We start from the raw sequence: 17410 nt of genomic DNA, 5'->3' as shown, positions 1-17410 counted from the left end.
GAGAGAGAGAGAGATGTATCCCACACTGCTACTACAATCATATTATATTCTAACTTGCAGATCATCCCATTCTGCTGGGAGAGAAACAGAGAGAGAGATGTATCCAACACTGCTACTACAATCATATTATATTCTAACTTGCAGATCATTCCATTCTGCTGGGAGAGAAACAGAGAGAGAAACAGAGAGAGAGAGATGTATCCAACACTGCTACTACAATCATATTATATTCTAACTTGCAGATCATCCCATTCTGCTGGGAGAGAAACAGAGAGAGAGAGAGATGTATCCAACACTGCTACTACAATCATATTATATTCTAACTTGCAGATCATCCCATTCTGCTGGGAGAGAAACAGAGAGAGAGAGAGAGAGAGAGAGAGAGAGAGAGAGAGAGAGAGAGAGAGAGAGAGAGAGAGAGAGAGATGTATCCAACACTGCTACTACAATCATATTATATTCTAACTTGCAGATCATCCCATTCTGCTGGGAGAGAAACAGAGAGACAGAGAGAGAGAGAGAGAGATGTATCCAACACTGCTACTACAATCATATTATATTCTAACTTGCAGATCATTCCATTCTGCTGGGAGAGAAACAGAGAGAGAAACAGAGAGAGAGAGAGATGTTATCCAACACTGCTACTACAATCATATTATATTCTAACTTTCAGATCATCCCATTCTGCTGGGAGAGAAACAGAGAGAGAGACAGAGAGAGATGTATCCAACACTGCTACTACAATCATATTATATTCTAACTTGCAGATCATCCCATTCTACTGTGAGAGAGAAAGAGAGAGAGAGAGAGGGAGAGAGAGAGAGAGAGAGAGAGAGAGAGAGAGAGAGAGAGAGAGAGAGAGAGAGAGAGAGAGGATGTATAGGAGAGGAATTATCATGAGTGGATATGAGTTTAGATAACTAAACTTAGCCAAAACCTTATTGCGATAAATTTTGCACCCGTTTTCGTCCGGTCGATTTTGAGTGGTGGTCACGTGATCCCTGTAAAAGACATCTTTAATCCAAAAGGTGATCCAGTTAGTCAAGTGAACGGCCTTAACTGGCATAGAAAGTTAGAATGAAATTAAATGGGAATTAATGCTTTAATTTGGGTGCGAAATTTTTCGTAAATAATTTTTCGGCCAAGTTTATGTGTAGATTGCAAGCTTGCAAGATAAAAGCTGCAACTTAGTAATATAGAAGTTAAAGGTTGTGTGCAACAGCATCAGGATGTGACAGAAAATAGTTGTGAGCATCGCCATCTCATCTACAGCTGGCTACATCATGCAGTTTTAGTTGACTAAAAGAGAAATTATACACAAGTCTTCCTTTAGTCCTGAATCATCTAACGCAAATAACAACAACATGGGTGAAACTGATCAGAATTGAAAATAAGGAAAATGAGGCTGGGGTCCAGGGTCCACCTAGGCCCTGGTGGGGTGCAGGGGCAACGCCCTGCTAGGGGGCCCAGGGGAGCGAAGCCCTCCGGGAGAAAACAAAAAATCAGGCTTTTTAAGGGTAAAAGTAGGCCTATCCTGGTATCTCAAACCCACAAATTTGCACATTAAACAATGGTAACAAATGCCAAGCTGTAGTCTGAAAATTCGCGCACCCAGTGAAACAAAGACTCAGCGATGTCCGGTCAGTGTGTTAGGGGAAATACGAATCGGATCGCCAGCGAAAAGAAAAAAAAAAAAAAAAAAAAAATTTTAATTATTTTTTTTTGTAAAGATTTTCAAAATAAGGAATTTCTTATTTGACCAATTTTATTTGGCGGATTTCCGCCTTCACCCATGCAACAAAAGTTTGAATCATCTAATGCAAATACAGTGGAACCCCCCTTTTAGGACATCCAATTTAAGACCCCCTCCATTTTAAGACCTTAGTTTTCCCGATTGTCTGTTGATATCCTGTGTAAATTTACCCCATTTTAAGACTCCCTCCTTTTTAAGACCTGACTTTCTTTGATTTTTGGAGGTCATAAAAGGGAGATTCCACTGTAACAACAAACCTCTGAATCATCTTATATATACATATAACAACAAACCTCTGAATCATATTTAAAATATATGTAACATCAACAAAATAATGTCTGATGCAGTTTGCAACTTGATATGAATAGACTATAATGTGAGAAATAAGTGTTGGGTTTGTATGGGTTGTGAAGGAGTGAACACTCTTGCTTTTAGTGAGGCAAACTTTCCACACATGCTCCTTGTCCAACTGTTTCAGACGCACCCCTCACTAGTGGCTGGCCTATGTCACGTGTTTCAGATACACCCCTTGCTAGTGGCTGGCCTATGTCACATGTTTCAGACACACCCCTCACTAGTGACTGGCCTATGTCACGTGTTTCAGACACACCCCTCACTAGTGGCTGGCCTGTGTCACGTGTTTCAGACACACCCCTCACTAGTGGCTGGCCTGTGTCACGTGTTTCAGACACACCCCTCACTAGTGGCTGGCCTGTGTCACGTGTTTCAGACACACCCCTCACTAGTGGCTGGCCTGTGTCACGTGTTTCAGACACACCCCTCACTAGTGGCTGGCCTATGTCACGTGTTTCAGACACACCCCTCACTAGTGGCTGGCCTATGTCACGTGTTTCAGATACACCCCTTGCTAGTGGCTGGCCTGTGTCACGTGTTTCAGACACACCCCTCACTAGTGGCTGGCCTATGTCACGTGGAAAAGTTTGCCTCAATAAAAGCAAGAGGATTCACTCTTTCACTACCCATACAAACTCGACTATTTTGTAAAAGTTTGGACAGATCAACAACTTCTGCTAGGTCAAAAGAGTTCAACATTTTGAATAGATGATATGCAGAAATAAGTCTGTCGGGTTCATATGGGTTGTTATTTCCAAACATGGTCTATTTTGAGTACCTCCGTGAATAAAACAAACAAACACACAGCTGCAAATATACACTCCATAAAACATATAAAAAGAACAGAGGTGTTACTTAACGGAGCGTTTAATAAATTAGAAAAAATGTACCCTCATTTATTAAACACTCCATAAACAACTACTAATAAAATAATACATTTATATACCAATTCCCTTGCAGTATAAAACACATAACAAGACTTAACCCCTCTTGTCTTCTCTTCTGGAATTTTTGGAACGTTAGCAGTCTATGTTTTACAAAAACAAAAACGAAAAACGCAACCGCTCTTCTTCTTCCTTCATGGCCTGAAACTCCCACGTTCACTCATGTTTTTTTGTTTTATTGCATGGGTGGATTTGTACGTGTATGACCGTTTTTACCCCGCCATTCTGGCAGCATACGCCGATTCTGAGGAAAGGAACCGCTCTAATGGTGTGACCCTGACCCTCACCTGCCGATTAAGTTCCTCCTGGCGCTTCATCAGCATTTCTTTTTCCATTTGAAGTTGCTTGAGTTTCATCTGACGTTGCTGATCGGCGGAGTTCAGCCCCCTCGGCACCCCTCCGGCCACCACCGGCGGAGAGCTGGCTCCACTGACGGGACTTCGCATCTGTTGCTGCTGTTGCTGTGGGGAGGGCAGAGAGGGGAAGGAGGGGGCTGGGCAGTTGGGCTGCTGCTGGTGTAGTCGCATGCCCGGCCGCTGTGCTTGCGTTGCTGTGCAGGGTGAGAAGAATGTAATGGTTATTATGACATTTTCATGGGGGTCCAATATTGCAATCGTTACGACATTTTCATGGGGGTCCAATATTGCAATCGTTATCATGACATTTTCATGGGGGTCCAATATTGCAATCGTTATCATAACATTTTCATGGGGGTCCAATATTGCAATCGTTATCATAACATTTTCATGGGGGTCCAATATTGCAATTGTTATCATAACATTTTCATGGGGGTCCAATATTGCAATTGTTATCATAACATTTTCATGGGGGTCCAATATTGCAATTGTTATCATAACATTTTCATGGGGGTCCAATATTGCAATCGTTATCATGACATTTTCATGGGGGTCCAATATTGCAATCGTTATCATAACATTTTCATGGGGGTCCAATATTGCAATCGTTATCATGACATTTTCATGGGGGTCCAATATTGCAATCGTTATTATGACATTTTCATGGGGGTCCAATATTGCAATCGTTATTAGAACATTGTGACTTTCATAGGCATCAAACTTTTTACAGCAAAGCCCCCAATATGAGGATCTGTAATTTCTTTTAATTTTTATTATATTTGTATTTTTTTTATAGTAAGGCAATTAGAAACATGTTCAGATTTGCACCATATAAATACCCTTATTATTTAAGTTATTGAGACATCCCAGTGCACTAAGGGATTTATAGAGCAAATCGAGAAAATTCATTATTGAACGAAGCGCATAGCGCTGAGTTCAATAATTATTTTCGAGATTTGCTCTATAAATCCCTTAGTGCACTGGGATTGTTTCAATAACGATATTGTCAGTACCGCCATAGAAAAAAGAAGATTCCAAATGCACATTTTGCAACGCGCATTTGAATAGGCATAACTGTGTGGTCAGGTCGTGTACAGTAAAGATCTACTTTTGTGTGGGGTGTCTCAAGTGTGTCGTGCTTTCGTCACACGCATTTTAATTTCTGTTGGTAAATTCCAGTGTAGCGTTAATCTGAACAGTGATGATCTTTCAGAGAGACCTCATCTGAACTCGGAGAAAGGCTCTTCATTATTTGCGATTCGAAACCTCCAGTCGAGCTTCGACGGATTGACTGTGCGGAGTGACTCCCCTTGAATTGACTCAAAGCGGGACTCGACGGTTCGCACATTTTCAAAACAAATGTGGCATATTTCTCGTGTTGTATCTTCACTCATCGGGGAGTCTGATACTAAATATGAACGGTAAGAATGCTCTGAACCCTACACGTATTATATCCCCATCGTTTTTTCGTTCACATTTGCCCAACATGTTAATTTGCTGAGCGGGGTTAATGTCGTCTGCTAGGCTACCTGCCAACCTGGGCAATGGAACGACTGCAGTCTGCACTGAGTCTGTACGCATGAGGCAGGCTGCTAATAAATCTTATATATGGTAAGAACGTTCTGAACCTTACACGTTTTCGATTACGATTGTTCTTGCTTTGAAATAATAATTCTGAAACCATTCATTTACTGAACTGATGTAGTCGTATTTCTGTGTTGTCTGCTACAGAGTCGATCGAGTCAGTCTTCCAAACTGGTCTAGCTGGTACGTTATCGGAATAACACTTGTGTTTTCTGTTAGCCGCTGGGAATTGTCTACTAACTCATCATTTGGTAATGTGGATGATAAGCTACATGCCACTAACACGGCATATGAGAAGAATCTATGTAAGTCGGCGAAAATTAGATGAAACACAGCGGCTTCTATTTTTTAGATCACTGGCACTGGCACAGGCACATGCAATCTGTCAGAAAAAAACCCACTTCTGCTTTAATTGAGAAGCAGGGAATTTATGGTCATTTGGTATTGTGGAGAATATAAGCTACATGTCATTAATTAATTCTGAGGATGAGAGCACAGTCTTGCTTAGGCAAAGGGCGCAAGAATACTCTCTGTGGAAAAGTTAGCGCACTCCAAGAGTGCGCTAACAGTTTTAGCGCATCGCCATTAGCCAATCAACTGGTTCACATCAGTCATGTGACACCAGTACTTACTGACAATTATTATTATCATTATTATTATTATCAATATAAACTGTCCCGAAGAAGCCTCCATTAGCAAAAATTTGACATCCTTGTGCTCTACTTGTGTTGGTGATTAAATTTTTTTTTAAATTTTTAACAGACATTTTTACATTTTGGTATGTTGGCAAAGCACAACGCTTTAGAGACAAATCATCATCTCTACGGTCTTAGAGGCAAAACCCACGTCTTAACGCGGTCCCTAATTGACCCCGAAGTTGACTTCGTGAAGATGTTGCAACATTTTTTACACAAAAAACTCAGTGCTATAAAACTCAGTGCGGCCAGCTTCGCGCAGTATTCTTCGCATAGTCAACTTTGCCCAGTTGATTTGAGGCTTCAGAGAATCAGAGGCCAAAGATGTACGTATCGAGGGGTGAAACCAGCTGGTCACCACTATCACCGAGTACATTTGGGTTTGACGTCAAAGCACCACGTCTTAAGACAAAAGACGTACGTATTGAGGGGTGAAATCAGCTGGTCACCACTATCACCGAGTACATTTGGGTTTGACGTCAAAGCACCACGTCTTAGAGACAAAAGACGTACGTATTGAGGGGTGAAACCAGCTGGTCACCACTACCACCGAGTACATTTGGGTTTGACGTCAAAGCACCACGTGTTAGAGGCAAAAGACGTACGTATTGAGGGGTGAAACCAGCTGGTCACCACTACCACCGAGTACATTTGGGTTTGACGTCAAAGCACCACGTGTTAGAGACAAAAGACGTACGTATTGAGGGGTGAAACGAGCTGGTCACCACTACCATCGAGTACATTTGGGTTTGACGTGAAAGCACCACGTGTTAGAGGCAAAAGACGTACGTATTGAGGGGTGAAACGAGCTGGTCACCACTACCACCGAGTACATTTGGGTTTGACGTGAAAGCACCAAGTCTTAGAGACAACAGACGTACGTATTGAGGGGTGAAACCAGCTGGTGGTCCGCTCCACGTGGTTGATGAAGTACATCTCTCCCTCAGGGGTGTAGGCTTTCTCCCACCCATGAGGGACGGCCATCTTCGTCACATCCACGGGACCACCAGGGGGCGTCTGTGTGCCGGAGGCGGGGCTGCCAGGTTGCTGGGGCGATCCCAGGCTGTTGGGGCTGTGAGATTTGCGGGGGTCTACCCAGGTAGTTGTTTGTAGCACGTGACTGTAAGAAGAAAAAAAAGTGAAATACTTTGTTAGACAGAGCAAAAGTCTGCTGAAGACAAACAAGCATTCAAGAAATGTAACGATTCCAGCATGCCTATTCCCCATACCCTTTACTACTTTGGTTTGTAGCTTGTGACTGCAATATCAAGAAAGGATACTGATAAAGCAATATTCAAGAAACTACTGATTCCAGCTCACCCATCCTCTCTCCCTTCCATCCACCCTCAACTCTGTTTCAGGGGTTGGGGGCAATTTTGACAACAATTACAAGACAATATTAACAGAGTTCTGCAATGAACAATCTTTAAGTTTGAACTGTTAGAGTTACTCCCCCATATCTCATAACCCTAAACTAATGATACAATACTTTAATACATGAATTAGTCTTTCAAGGATATGTTTCAGCCGTAAATCAAAAAATGTTTTTTATTATGCCTACCCCTAACAGTAACATTCGGCAGACAATATTGCTTTAACTCCCCCCCCCCCCCCCCCCCACACTCCCAATATCACCCACTTGACCTCCCATATGCAGATCCTTGAAACACCAGCTGGACACAATGCTACCTATGGCGTATATGATATATATATATATCTGTTTCCATTTCTGCCGCCTTCTTGCCAGGTTAAAATTTCGGAAAACTGTCAGTAAATGTAATTACTTTGGCTACGAATTTTTAATGTTTGAAATAGATGGATACTTTCCATGCTACGGGTAAAACGGATTACAGTAACTGGGGCAGAGATCAGTACAAAGCAGAGCAGTACCAGTAAAAGTGGTATTCATCCAGCATTACTGTAACAGTGATCAGTACAAAGCAGAGCAGTACCAGTAAAAGTGGTATTTATTCAGAGGCATAAAACAAGATCAGGTCATAGCCTAAAGCCACACAACACCTGCAAAAGTTGTGACAGTGCTTTGACCCCCTGCCAATCTAGGTGTGTGCTTTCCCCCCACACATAAACTATACAACCTGCCCGCTCCCCCTCCCCCCACCCCCCTGACCTCAGCCTACACAGGAAAACCTACAGTTGAGAGTCTTAACAAAGTAACAACCCTAGTGTGCTACAAGCTCTTAGTTTCTGCATTTGACCACAAATCACTTTTTTCCCTAAACATACTTCTACATGTTGACATGTCTCAAATCTGTCTTATGCTCTAGATGCATACAAGCAGAATCCAATAAATACAATGAAATTCCCATTTTAAAGACATCCGCCCCCCCCCCCCCCCCCCTATCAAGAGAAGAGAAAAAAAGAAAAAAAAAGAATAACCAAGCAACCAACCACCCAATTTACGACTTCCTCCCGGAGTCCCTTTAAAGACTGTTTTTCTCTGGAGGTTTTTCTTGGTGTGTGATTACCTCTGTAAATTTACCTCCATTTAAAGACCTGATTTTTCAGATTTAAAAGCTCTAAAAAGGAGGTTCCACTGTAGCTAATGTTCTAGACGCATATAATATGCAGAAATGTAGGTAACACGTGCAACCTTAAAACACAGAGCACATCTTCCATTTGTGATTTTCAGGCCGTAGCATCAGTAGGGTGATGGGGCGGGGACGTAGCTCAGTTGGTAGCGCGCTGGCTTTGTAGCCAGTTGGTCGCTATTAGCATGGGTTCGATCCCCACCTTCGGCGAGAGATTTATTTCTCTGAGTCAACTTTGTGCACTCTCTTTGGTGTCTGAACACCCCCTGTGTGCACACATGCGCACAAAAAAGATCCCAAGTTCACAGCGAAAGTCTCAGGGCTTGGAAAACATGAAGACACGCATGCATCATCTCTCGTCTCTGATTATCATGATCGTATTTTGATACTTTGACGAGACAAACCAAATGCTGGTGTGTCGAAGAAGACAGCCACAGCAGGCTTGTTCAAGTCAAATCTTCAGCATATTACCAATACCTGTCCCAATATAGGCCAACTGGCCCAAGAGGACTTAAGCCCTAAGAGTCAGTCAGTTGGGTGTTGATATGACAGCTTGCCATGTAAGACTAAGAGTGACCTATTTCCCAGGGAGACAATTCAAACTCCTGTGGAAATATTGTTTTGTAAACAGCTAACGTGGTTATTACAACATGCATTTTTGTTTAGTTTTTAAGTTGTTTTTTGCACATAAATTCACACATCTGCATACCTGATAGGACAATAACACGTAAATCATAAATGATATTACATAGTGACATGTATTCCTTTCTTTCTCTCTCTCTCACGCGCGCACTCTCACATGCGTGAATGCATGCACACACACACACACACACACACACACACACACACACACACACACACACACACACACACACAAAACACACAAACACACACTCTCAAACACACACACACACTCACACCACACACACACAAACACACACTCTCAAACACATCACACACACACACTACTGCAAACCCAGGTTGGCATTCACGTTCAGGTCAAAAGGCCCCAACCCTGTCCCCTCAGGGGCGGAACTGGGTCCAGAGGGGTCCAGAGGGGTCCAGAGGGGTCCAGAGGGGTCAGGAGAGAGGATGGGGTGGGGCCAAGCAGAGATGGAACCACCTGTTTGCCGTCACTACACAAACCCCAGGGATGAGAGAAGACAGTGGATGCAGCGAGAAAGAACACAGGCAGGTCAAGATTCAAGAAGACCGAGACACAGGGGAGAGAACCAGACACAGGGGAGAGAACCAGACACAGGGGAGAGAACCAGACACAGGGGAGAGAGCCCCTAAGGTAAAAGGAACTGGGGGAGAAGAGAGGAGAGAGAGAGAACGAGAGTAGTGTTGGAGAAAAGCAAGGGATGGTACAAGGGAAGAATCGAGGGGGGGGGGGGGGGGGGGGGGGGTAGGGGGGGGGGGGGGGGGGGGGAGCGGCCGGCCAGGGAAAGGTGAGCACCTGTTTGTTCACTAACAGAAGGCAGGAGGGAATGGAATGATGTGTGTGAGTGTGTGTGTGTGTGAGCAAGAGACAGAAAAAAAGAAAGAGAGAGAGAGAGAGAGAGAGAAAGAGAGAAAGAGAGAGAGACTATGTGTGTAAGTATGCCTGTGTGTGAGAGAAAGAGAGAGACTGTGTGTGTGTGTGTGTGTGTGTGTGTGCGTCTGCGTGCGTGTGTGTGCGTGCGTGCGTTCGCCTGTGTGCGTGAGAGAGAAAGATTGTGTGTGATTGTGAATGCATGCATACATGTACAAGAGATATAAAGAAAAGGAGTCAGCATATATATCTGTGTATGAGAGAGAGAGAGAGAGAGAGAGAGAGAGAGAGAGAGAGAGAGAGAGAGAGAGAGAGAGAGAGAGAGAGAGAGAGAGAGAGAGAAAATATATATGTGTGCATCTATCAAATCACCACAGCAGTCACAAACAGACAATATATGTGCGTGAGAACCAAGGCCTGCCGTCATGCATACAGGGTGAGAGAGAACGCTGACCTATCAATTAAGTTGTCAATTACCATACACAGTGTACACATTTTCCACCAACTATATGAGTCACCCAAGGTTAGCTTGTGAGAGAGGCATGTATAACTGTTCACAGGTTTCATTTTTTCCCAACAAAGGGAAACAGGGAGGGATAAAGGTGAATTATGGACTTACAGACCACGCCAAGTCAAACCATAATTTTCCGTACAAAAACAACAAGTCGCGTAAGGCGAAAATACAATATTTAGTCAAGTAGCTGTCGAACTCACAGAATGAAACTGAACGCAGCAAGACCGCATACTCGTAGCATCGTCACTCCACCGCCCGTGGCAAAGGCAGTGCCCGTGGAATTGACAAGAAGAGCGGGGTATTCGTTGCGCTAAGAAGGATAGCACGCTTTTCTGTACCTCTCTTCGTTTTAACTTTCTGAGCGTGTTTTTAATCCAAACATATCATATCTATATATTTTTGGAATCAGGAACCGACAAGGAATACGATGAAAGTGTTTTTAAATTGATTTCGAAAAAAAAAAATTTGATAATAATTTTTATATATTTAATTTTCAGAGCTTGTTTTTAATCCAAATATAACATATTGATATGTTTTTGGAATCAGCAAATGATGGAGAATAAGATAAACGTAAATTTGGATCGTTTTATAAATTTTTAATTTTTTTTACAATTTTCAGATTTTTAATGACCAAAGTCATTAATTAATTTTTAAGCCACCAAGCTGAAATGCAATACCGAACCCCGGGCTTCGTCGAAGAGTACTTGACCAAAATTTCAACCAATTTGGTTGAAAAATGAGGGCGTGACAGTGCCGCCTCAACTTTCACGAAAAGCCGGATATGACGTCATCAAAGACATTTATCAAAAAAATGAAAAAAACGTTCGGGGATTTCATACCCAGGAACTCTCATGTCAAATTTCATAAAGATCGGTCCAGTAGTTTAGTCTGAATCGCTCTACACACACACACACACAGACACACACACAGACACACACACGCACATACACCACGACCCTCGTTTCGATTCCCCCTCGATGTTAAAATATTTAGTCAAAACTTGACTAAATATAAAAAGAAGTAGAAATAAAGAACAAAAGAAAGGAAACTGAATGGACAGGGCTAGGACTGAGAGAACAATACTATAAAGTGAATGGACAGGGCTTGGACTGAGAGAACAATACTATAAAGTGAATGGACAGGGCTAGGACTGAGAGAACAATTGATACTATAAAGTGAATGGACAGGGCTAGACTGGGAGAACAATACTATAAAGTGAATGAACAGGGCTAGGACTGGGAGAACAATACTATAAAGTGAGTGGACAGGGCTAGGACTGGGAGAACAATACTATAAAGTGAATGGACAGGGCTAGGACGACTGAGAGAACAATACTATAAAGTGAATGGACAGGGCTAGACTGGGAGAATACTATAAAGTGAATGGACAGGGCTAGACTGAGAGAACAATACTATAAAGTGAATGGACAGGGCTAGACTGGGAGAACAATACTATAAAGTGAATGGACAGGGCTAGGACTGAGAGAACAATACTATAAAGTGAATGGACAGGGCTAGACTGGGAGAACAATACTATAAAGTGAATGGACAGGGCTAGGACTGGGAGAACAATACTATAAAGTGAATGGACAGGGCTAGGACTGGGAGAACAATACTATAAAGTGAATGGACAGGGCTAGGACTGGGAGAACAATACTATAAAGTGAATGGACAGGGCTAGGACGACTGGGAGAACAATACTATAAAGTGAATGGACAGGGCTTGGAATGGGAGAGCAATACTATAAAGTGAATGGACAGGGCTAGGACTGAGAGAACAATACTATAAAGTGAATGGACAGGGCTAGACTGGGAGAACAATACTATAAAATGAATGGACAGGGCTAGGACTGGGAGAACAATACTATAAAGTGAATGGACAGGGCTAGGACTGGGAGAACAATACTATAAAGTGAATGGACAGGGCTAGGACTGGGAGAACAATATTATAAAGTGAATGGACAGGGCTTGGACTTGGAGAACAATACTATAAAGTGAATGGACAGGGCCAGGACTGGGAGAACAATACTATAAAGTGAATGGACAGGGCTAGACTGGGAGAACAATACTATAAACTGAATGGACAGGGCTAGGACTGGGAGAACAATACTATAAACTGAATGGACAGGGCTAGACTGGGAGAACAATACTATAAAGTGAATGGAAAGGGCTGAGACTGGTGTCTCTCTCTCACTCTCCCTCTCTCCATCTCTCCCTCTCTCTGTCTCTCTCCCTCTCTCTCTCTCTGTCTCTCTCCCTCACCCTGTCTCTGTCTCTCTCTCTCCCTCTCTGTCTCTATCTGTCTCTGTCTCTCCCTCTCTCTCTCCCTCCCTCTCTCTCTCTCTCTCTCTCCCTCTCTCTCCCTCCCTCCCTCTCTCTCTCTCTCTCTCTCCCTCTCTCTCTCACACACACACACATGCACACCGGTAGGAAATAACGGAATGGAATGTAAATGTTGCTAAGCTCTCAAAGGAACATCTTGACTTTGGTCAAACAAAACCAATTTTTTTTTCTTTTAACTCGAGCGGTCGATCCAAAATTGGCCATGAAAAAAACCCACCTAAATATTACTGACAACAAAAACACACTAAATATTACGACAATAATGTTTTAAACCTTTAAAGATGACAATGTAAAAATAATGTTTTTAACCTTTAAAAATGACAATGTGCAAACTATTATGGAGAATTCCCACCTTTAACCCCTTGACTGCCTTAGGACGGGTATACCCGTCATGCGCTTGTGCAGTCCCAGCGTCTTAGGACGGGTATACCCGTCGTGCGCTTGTGCAGCCGCAGCGTCTTAGGACGGGTATACCCGTCGTGCGCTTGTGCAGCCGCAGCGTCTTAGGACGGGTATACCCGTCATGCGCTTGTGCAGTCGCAGCGTCTTAGGACGGGTATACCCGTCATGCGCTTGTGCAGTCGCAGCGTCTTAGGACGGGTATACCCGTCATGCGCTTGTGCAGTCGCAGCGTCTTAGGACGGGTATACCCGTCATGCGCTTGTGCAGTCGCAGCGTCTTAGGACGGGTATACCCGTCATGCGCTTGTGCAGTCGCAGCGTCTTAGGACGGGTATACCCGTCGTGCGCTTGTGCAGCCGCAGCGTCTTAGGACGGGTATACCCGTCATGCGCTTGTGCAGTCGCAGCGTCTTAGGACGGGTATACCCGTCGTGCGCTTGTGCAGCCGCAGCGTCTTAGGACGGGTATACCCGTCATGCGCTTGTGCAGCCGCAGCGTCTTAGGACGGGTATACCCGTCATGCGCTTGTGCAGCCACAGCGTCTTAGGACGGGTATACCCGTCTTCTCCGTTCAGGAATTTTCCAGAAATGCTACGTCACTGCTGACACACAAATAGCAGCCAATGGCTCATTCTCATGAATAAGCATAAATGGTGACGCGGTTTTGCGTCTGAAGGCTATTTTCGGCCTTGGCGACAGGGTAGGGGAGAGAAATCTCGACTCGTCAAAATGGCTAACGGTGACAGTCGACCGGGCCCTAGTAGGGAAAAACAAAGCCGGACTGACGCTACATGCGATGCAAATGATTATGGATACTGACAGGGGAAGGGGGAGATCTTCTTTTGGACGATTCGTTGGAAACAGGTAGATGACAGTGATTATAATCCTTTCTTGGAGCAAGCAAAACAGCCACCTGTGTTTGATCCACAGGCACCGGAAGATGCGCCGGACTGATTTTTCAAAAGTTCATATTTAAACATCATTATAAGCCAAACTAATTATTATTTCCATGATTAGACACTAAAAACAGATTCTTGGTTCAATTTCCTTTAAAAATAACATAGGTTTTACTTACCTACCTACTGCCAGTTTGGAGCTAGAATTTTTTGTGAATTATTACACCCCGAACTCCAATATTCCCTGGCAGTCAGCTAGAATGCACATACGCAAGTTTTGATTGGCAGCGAAAGGGTTAAAGATGAAAATATACAAATAATGTTTTAAACCTTTAAAAAACACAATGTGCAAATAAATATGGAGAATGCACACCAAAACACAGCAAGCGAAGAAAAGCAAAGAACAGAGGCCCTGAGGGTAAGTTTGGGAGATCACACTCAGACATGAGACAAACCAAGAGAAGGAATGTCTCTGTTGAAACGGCCTTCTCAATTCAAACAGGGTCTTCCTGTCCAGTGCTCAATGAAAGAGATGGACAGGAAAAGAAGCTGAAATGGACCAGGGGTTGGTTGGGGTGCAATGTCCAGTATCAATGAATGAATGAATGAATGGACGGGCGCAGTGGTGTGGTGGTAAGACGTCGGCCTCCTAATCGGGAGGTCGTGAGTTTGAATCCCGGTCGCTGCCGCCTGGTGGGTTAAGAGTGGAGATTTTTCCGATCTCCCAGGTCAACTTATGTGCAGACCTGCTGGTGACTTAACCCCCTGCGTGTGTACACGCAAGCATAAGACCAAGTGTGCATGGGAAAGATCCTGTATTCCATGTCGGAGTTCGGTGGGATATGGAAACACGAAAATACCCAGAATGCCTACTCAACGAAAGCGGAGTGAAGCTGACTATGCTCTCAGAGTATAGTTTGGGGAACCCAAATGAGAAAACGAGCTCACACGTAACCAGAAAATTCTGGAACGCTAAAGAAGAAGAATGAATGAATCACTGAATGGAGCGTCCGGTTATCCGAGTCCTTTTGTCTGTACGCTCGGTTTTTTTCCTGAACTCTCAAGTTAACATTGTATTTTGATTTTGACAACCACAACAGAGAACAGTAACTGTAAGCGTAACACTCTAATTTCCTATACATGTAACAGCATCAAAAGCATGCTTGAGTTGTTAATGCGAAAGATTGTGTATGAGTGCGCCTTGAGTCGCCTTGTGGTGAGATATGTGCGCGTTATAAATTCCCGTATTATTATTATTATTATTATTATAAAAGCAATGCATTTTGTCACTACATGTAATACAGTCTTCTTCTTCTGCGTTCGTGGGCTGAAACTCCCACGTACACTCGTGTTTTTTGCACGAGTGGAATTTTACCTGTATGACCGTTTTTTTACCCCGCCATTTAGGCAGCCATACGCCGTTTTCGGAGGAAGCATGCTGGGTATTTTCATGTTTCTATAACCCACCGAACTCTGACATGGATTACAGGATTTTTTCGTGCACACTTGGTCTTGTGCTTGCATGTACACACGGGGGTGTTCGGACACCGAGGAGAGTCTGCACACAAAGTTGATTCTGAGAAATAAATCTCTCGCCGAACGTGGCGACGAACTCACGCTGACAGCGGCCAACTGGATACAAATCCAGCGCGCTACCGACTGAGCTACATCCCCGCCCCATGTAATACAGTGGAACCTGCCTTTTTAGACCTGACCCCCAATTTATTAAGACTCCCTCGCTTTCAGGACCCTGCTTTCTCAGACATTGTCCTTCATAACCGCTGTAATTTTACCATTTTAAGACTCGCTCCATTTTAAGACTCGCTCCATTTTAAGACTCGCTCCATTTTAAGACCTGGTTTTCTCAGATTTCTGAAGGTCTTAAACTTAAAAGGGGGTTTCCACGGTATACAGCTTACTCCTCACAATTTCTTCACAGCAAGTAAAGATAGAGCTTAAAAGAACTGTTGAAGCATAAAAACATTGTACTTAAGTAAAACTAAAAGGAACAGATTATACAGTAGCACAAGCAGCGCATTTCACACTAGACTGCATCCTCACCCCCGAAATAGACCAATCTGCACTGAGCCTCCCCACCACAGCAAGAAAACAGGTGACACAAATAGGCCAAGAATAAGACTCAGAATTCTCCCCACCACAGCAAGAAGACAGGTGACACAAATAGGCCAAGAGTAAGACTCAAAGAGTTCTCCCCACCACAGCGGAGGAAAAACAGCTTGTTGACAAAATGGACAAGGCAATCATCAATTGCAGTGAACCGTGGAGTCCACTCTGGCCCAATCATTGAACTGCCCACACTGGACTACACTGGACTGTATACACTGCAGTGGAACCTCGCTTTTAAGACCCCCAATTTAAGACTCCCTCTCTTTTTAAGACCCTGTTTTCTCAGACTTTTTGTTCACCTCTGTAATTTTACCCCCTTTTAAAGACTCCCTCAAAAATATTAAGACATGATTTTTTCAGATTTGTGGAGGTCTTGAAAGGGGGGACTGTAAAGGGGGGTTCCACTGTACTACACTGTAAAGGGAGGTTCCACTGTACTACACTGTAAAGGGGGGTTCCACTGTACTACACTGTAAAGGGAGGTTCCACTGTACTACACTGTAAAGGGAGGTTCCACTGTACTACACTGTAAAGGGGGGTTAAGAGTAGAAATAATTAGTATTTAGTGTAGGAGGAGGGTTGGGGGTGGGTAGGGAGGGGGTGGGTATGGTTTACTTTGAGCAGGTCGATTTCAGTTTTAATAAACAATTCTAGAGAATTGTGTATCTTATATTTGAGTTTTTCGTGTTTTAGACATTGATGCATTTAATAGTTTTAACGAGTTGCCTTTTGTTTTATCATTCTGGTGTTTATCTAGATGTGCTGTGTATCTTATAAGAAGTTCTTAAAAGTTCGAAGTTATTTTAGCATATAGGTTTTTTTATGGTCTTAACAGTTAAACATGTATTACGTTATCATTAAGATTCATGCTTTGTTAGCACTAAGCAGTTGTTTTAATCAGTCTGGTTTTCTCTTGTTTTCATCTTATGAACATTCTACATGTTAGACTAACTTATTGTCTTGTACAGAAGAACAACTGTGTGAATGGTGCTATACTGAATGAAAGAGTGTGACATGAAGTTCTTGTACATCATTGTAAAGAGTGTGAATGACGTTTTAGTTTAGATCTCAAGCGCTTAGAGCAAGCCTTTTTAACGAAAGTTTTTGATTTAGCGCTATATAAATGTTCTTATTATTATTATTTAAGTTATTGAGACATCCCAGTGCATTAAGGGATTTATAGAGCAAATCGAGAAAATTCATTATTGAACGAAGCGCATAGCGCTGAGTTCAATAATTATTTTCGAGATTCGCTCTATAAATCCCTTAGTGCACTGGGATTGTTTCAATAACGATATTGTCAGTACCGCCATAGAAAAAAGAAGATTCCAAGCGCACATTTTGCAACGCGCATTTGAATAGG

At 43.1% G+C, this 17410-nt stretch overlaps 1 protein-coding gene across 1 annotated transcript in view; it reads right to left on the bottom strand.

Annotated features, from left to right (window-relative positions):
* The window catches only part of LOC138946234 (transcriptional coactivator YAP1-like), a 46788-nt gene that overhangs the window by 11884 nt on the left and 17494 nt on the right, over positions 1 to 17410 (bottom strand). Inside the window, exons 2-3 of the mRNA XM_070317761.1 lie at positions 6568 to 6806; positions 3339 to 3601 (exon numbers count right to left, since the gene is read on the bottom strand). Of these exons, the coding sequence (XP_070173862.1) occupies positions 3339 to 3601; positions 6568 to 6806 (502 nt within the window). The remainder of the gene's footprint in view (positions 1 to 3338; positions 3602 to 6567; positions 6807 to 17410) is intronic.

The sequence above is a fragment of the Littorina saxatilis genome, linkage group LG13, assembly GCF_037325665.1.
Source record: "Littorina saxatilis isolate snail1 linkage group LG13, US_GU_Lsax_2.0, whole genome shotgun sequence".
In the NCBI taxonomy this organism is placed as follows: domain Eukaryota; kingdom Metazoa; phylum Mollusca; class Gastropoda; order Littorinimorpha; family Littorinidae; genus Littorina; species Littorina saxatilis.
This window is presented reverse-complemented; position numbering and strand designations above follow the sequence as displayed.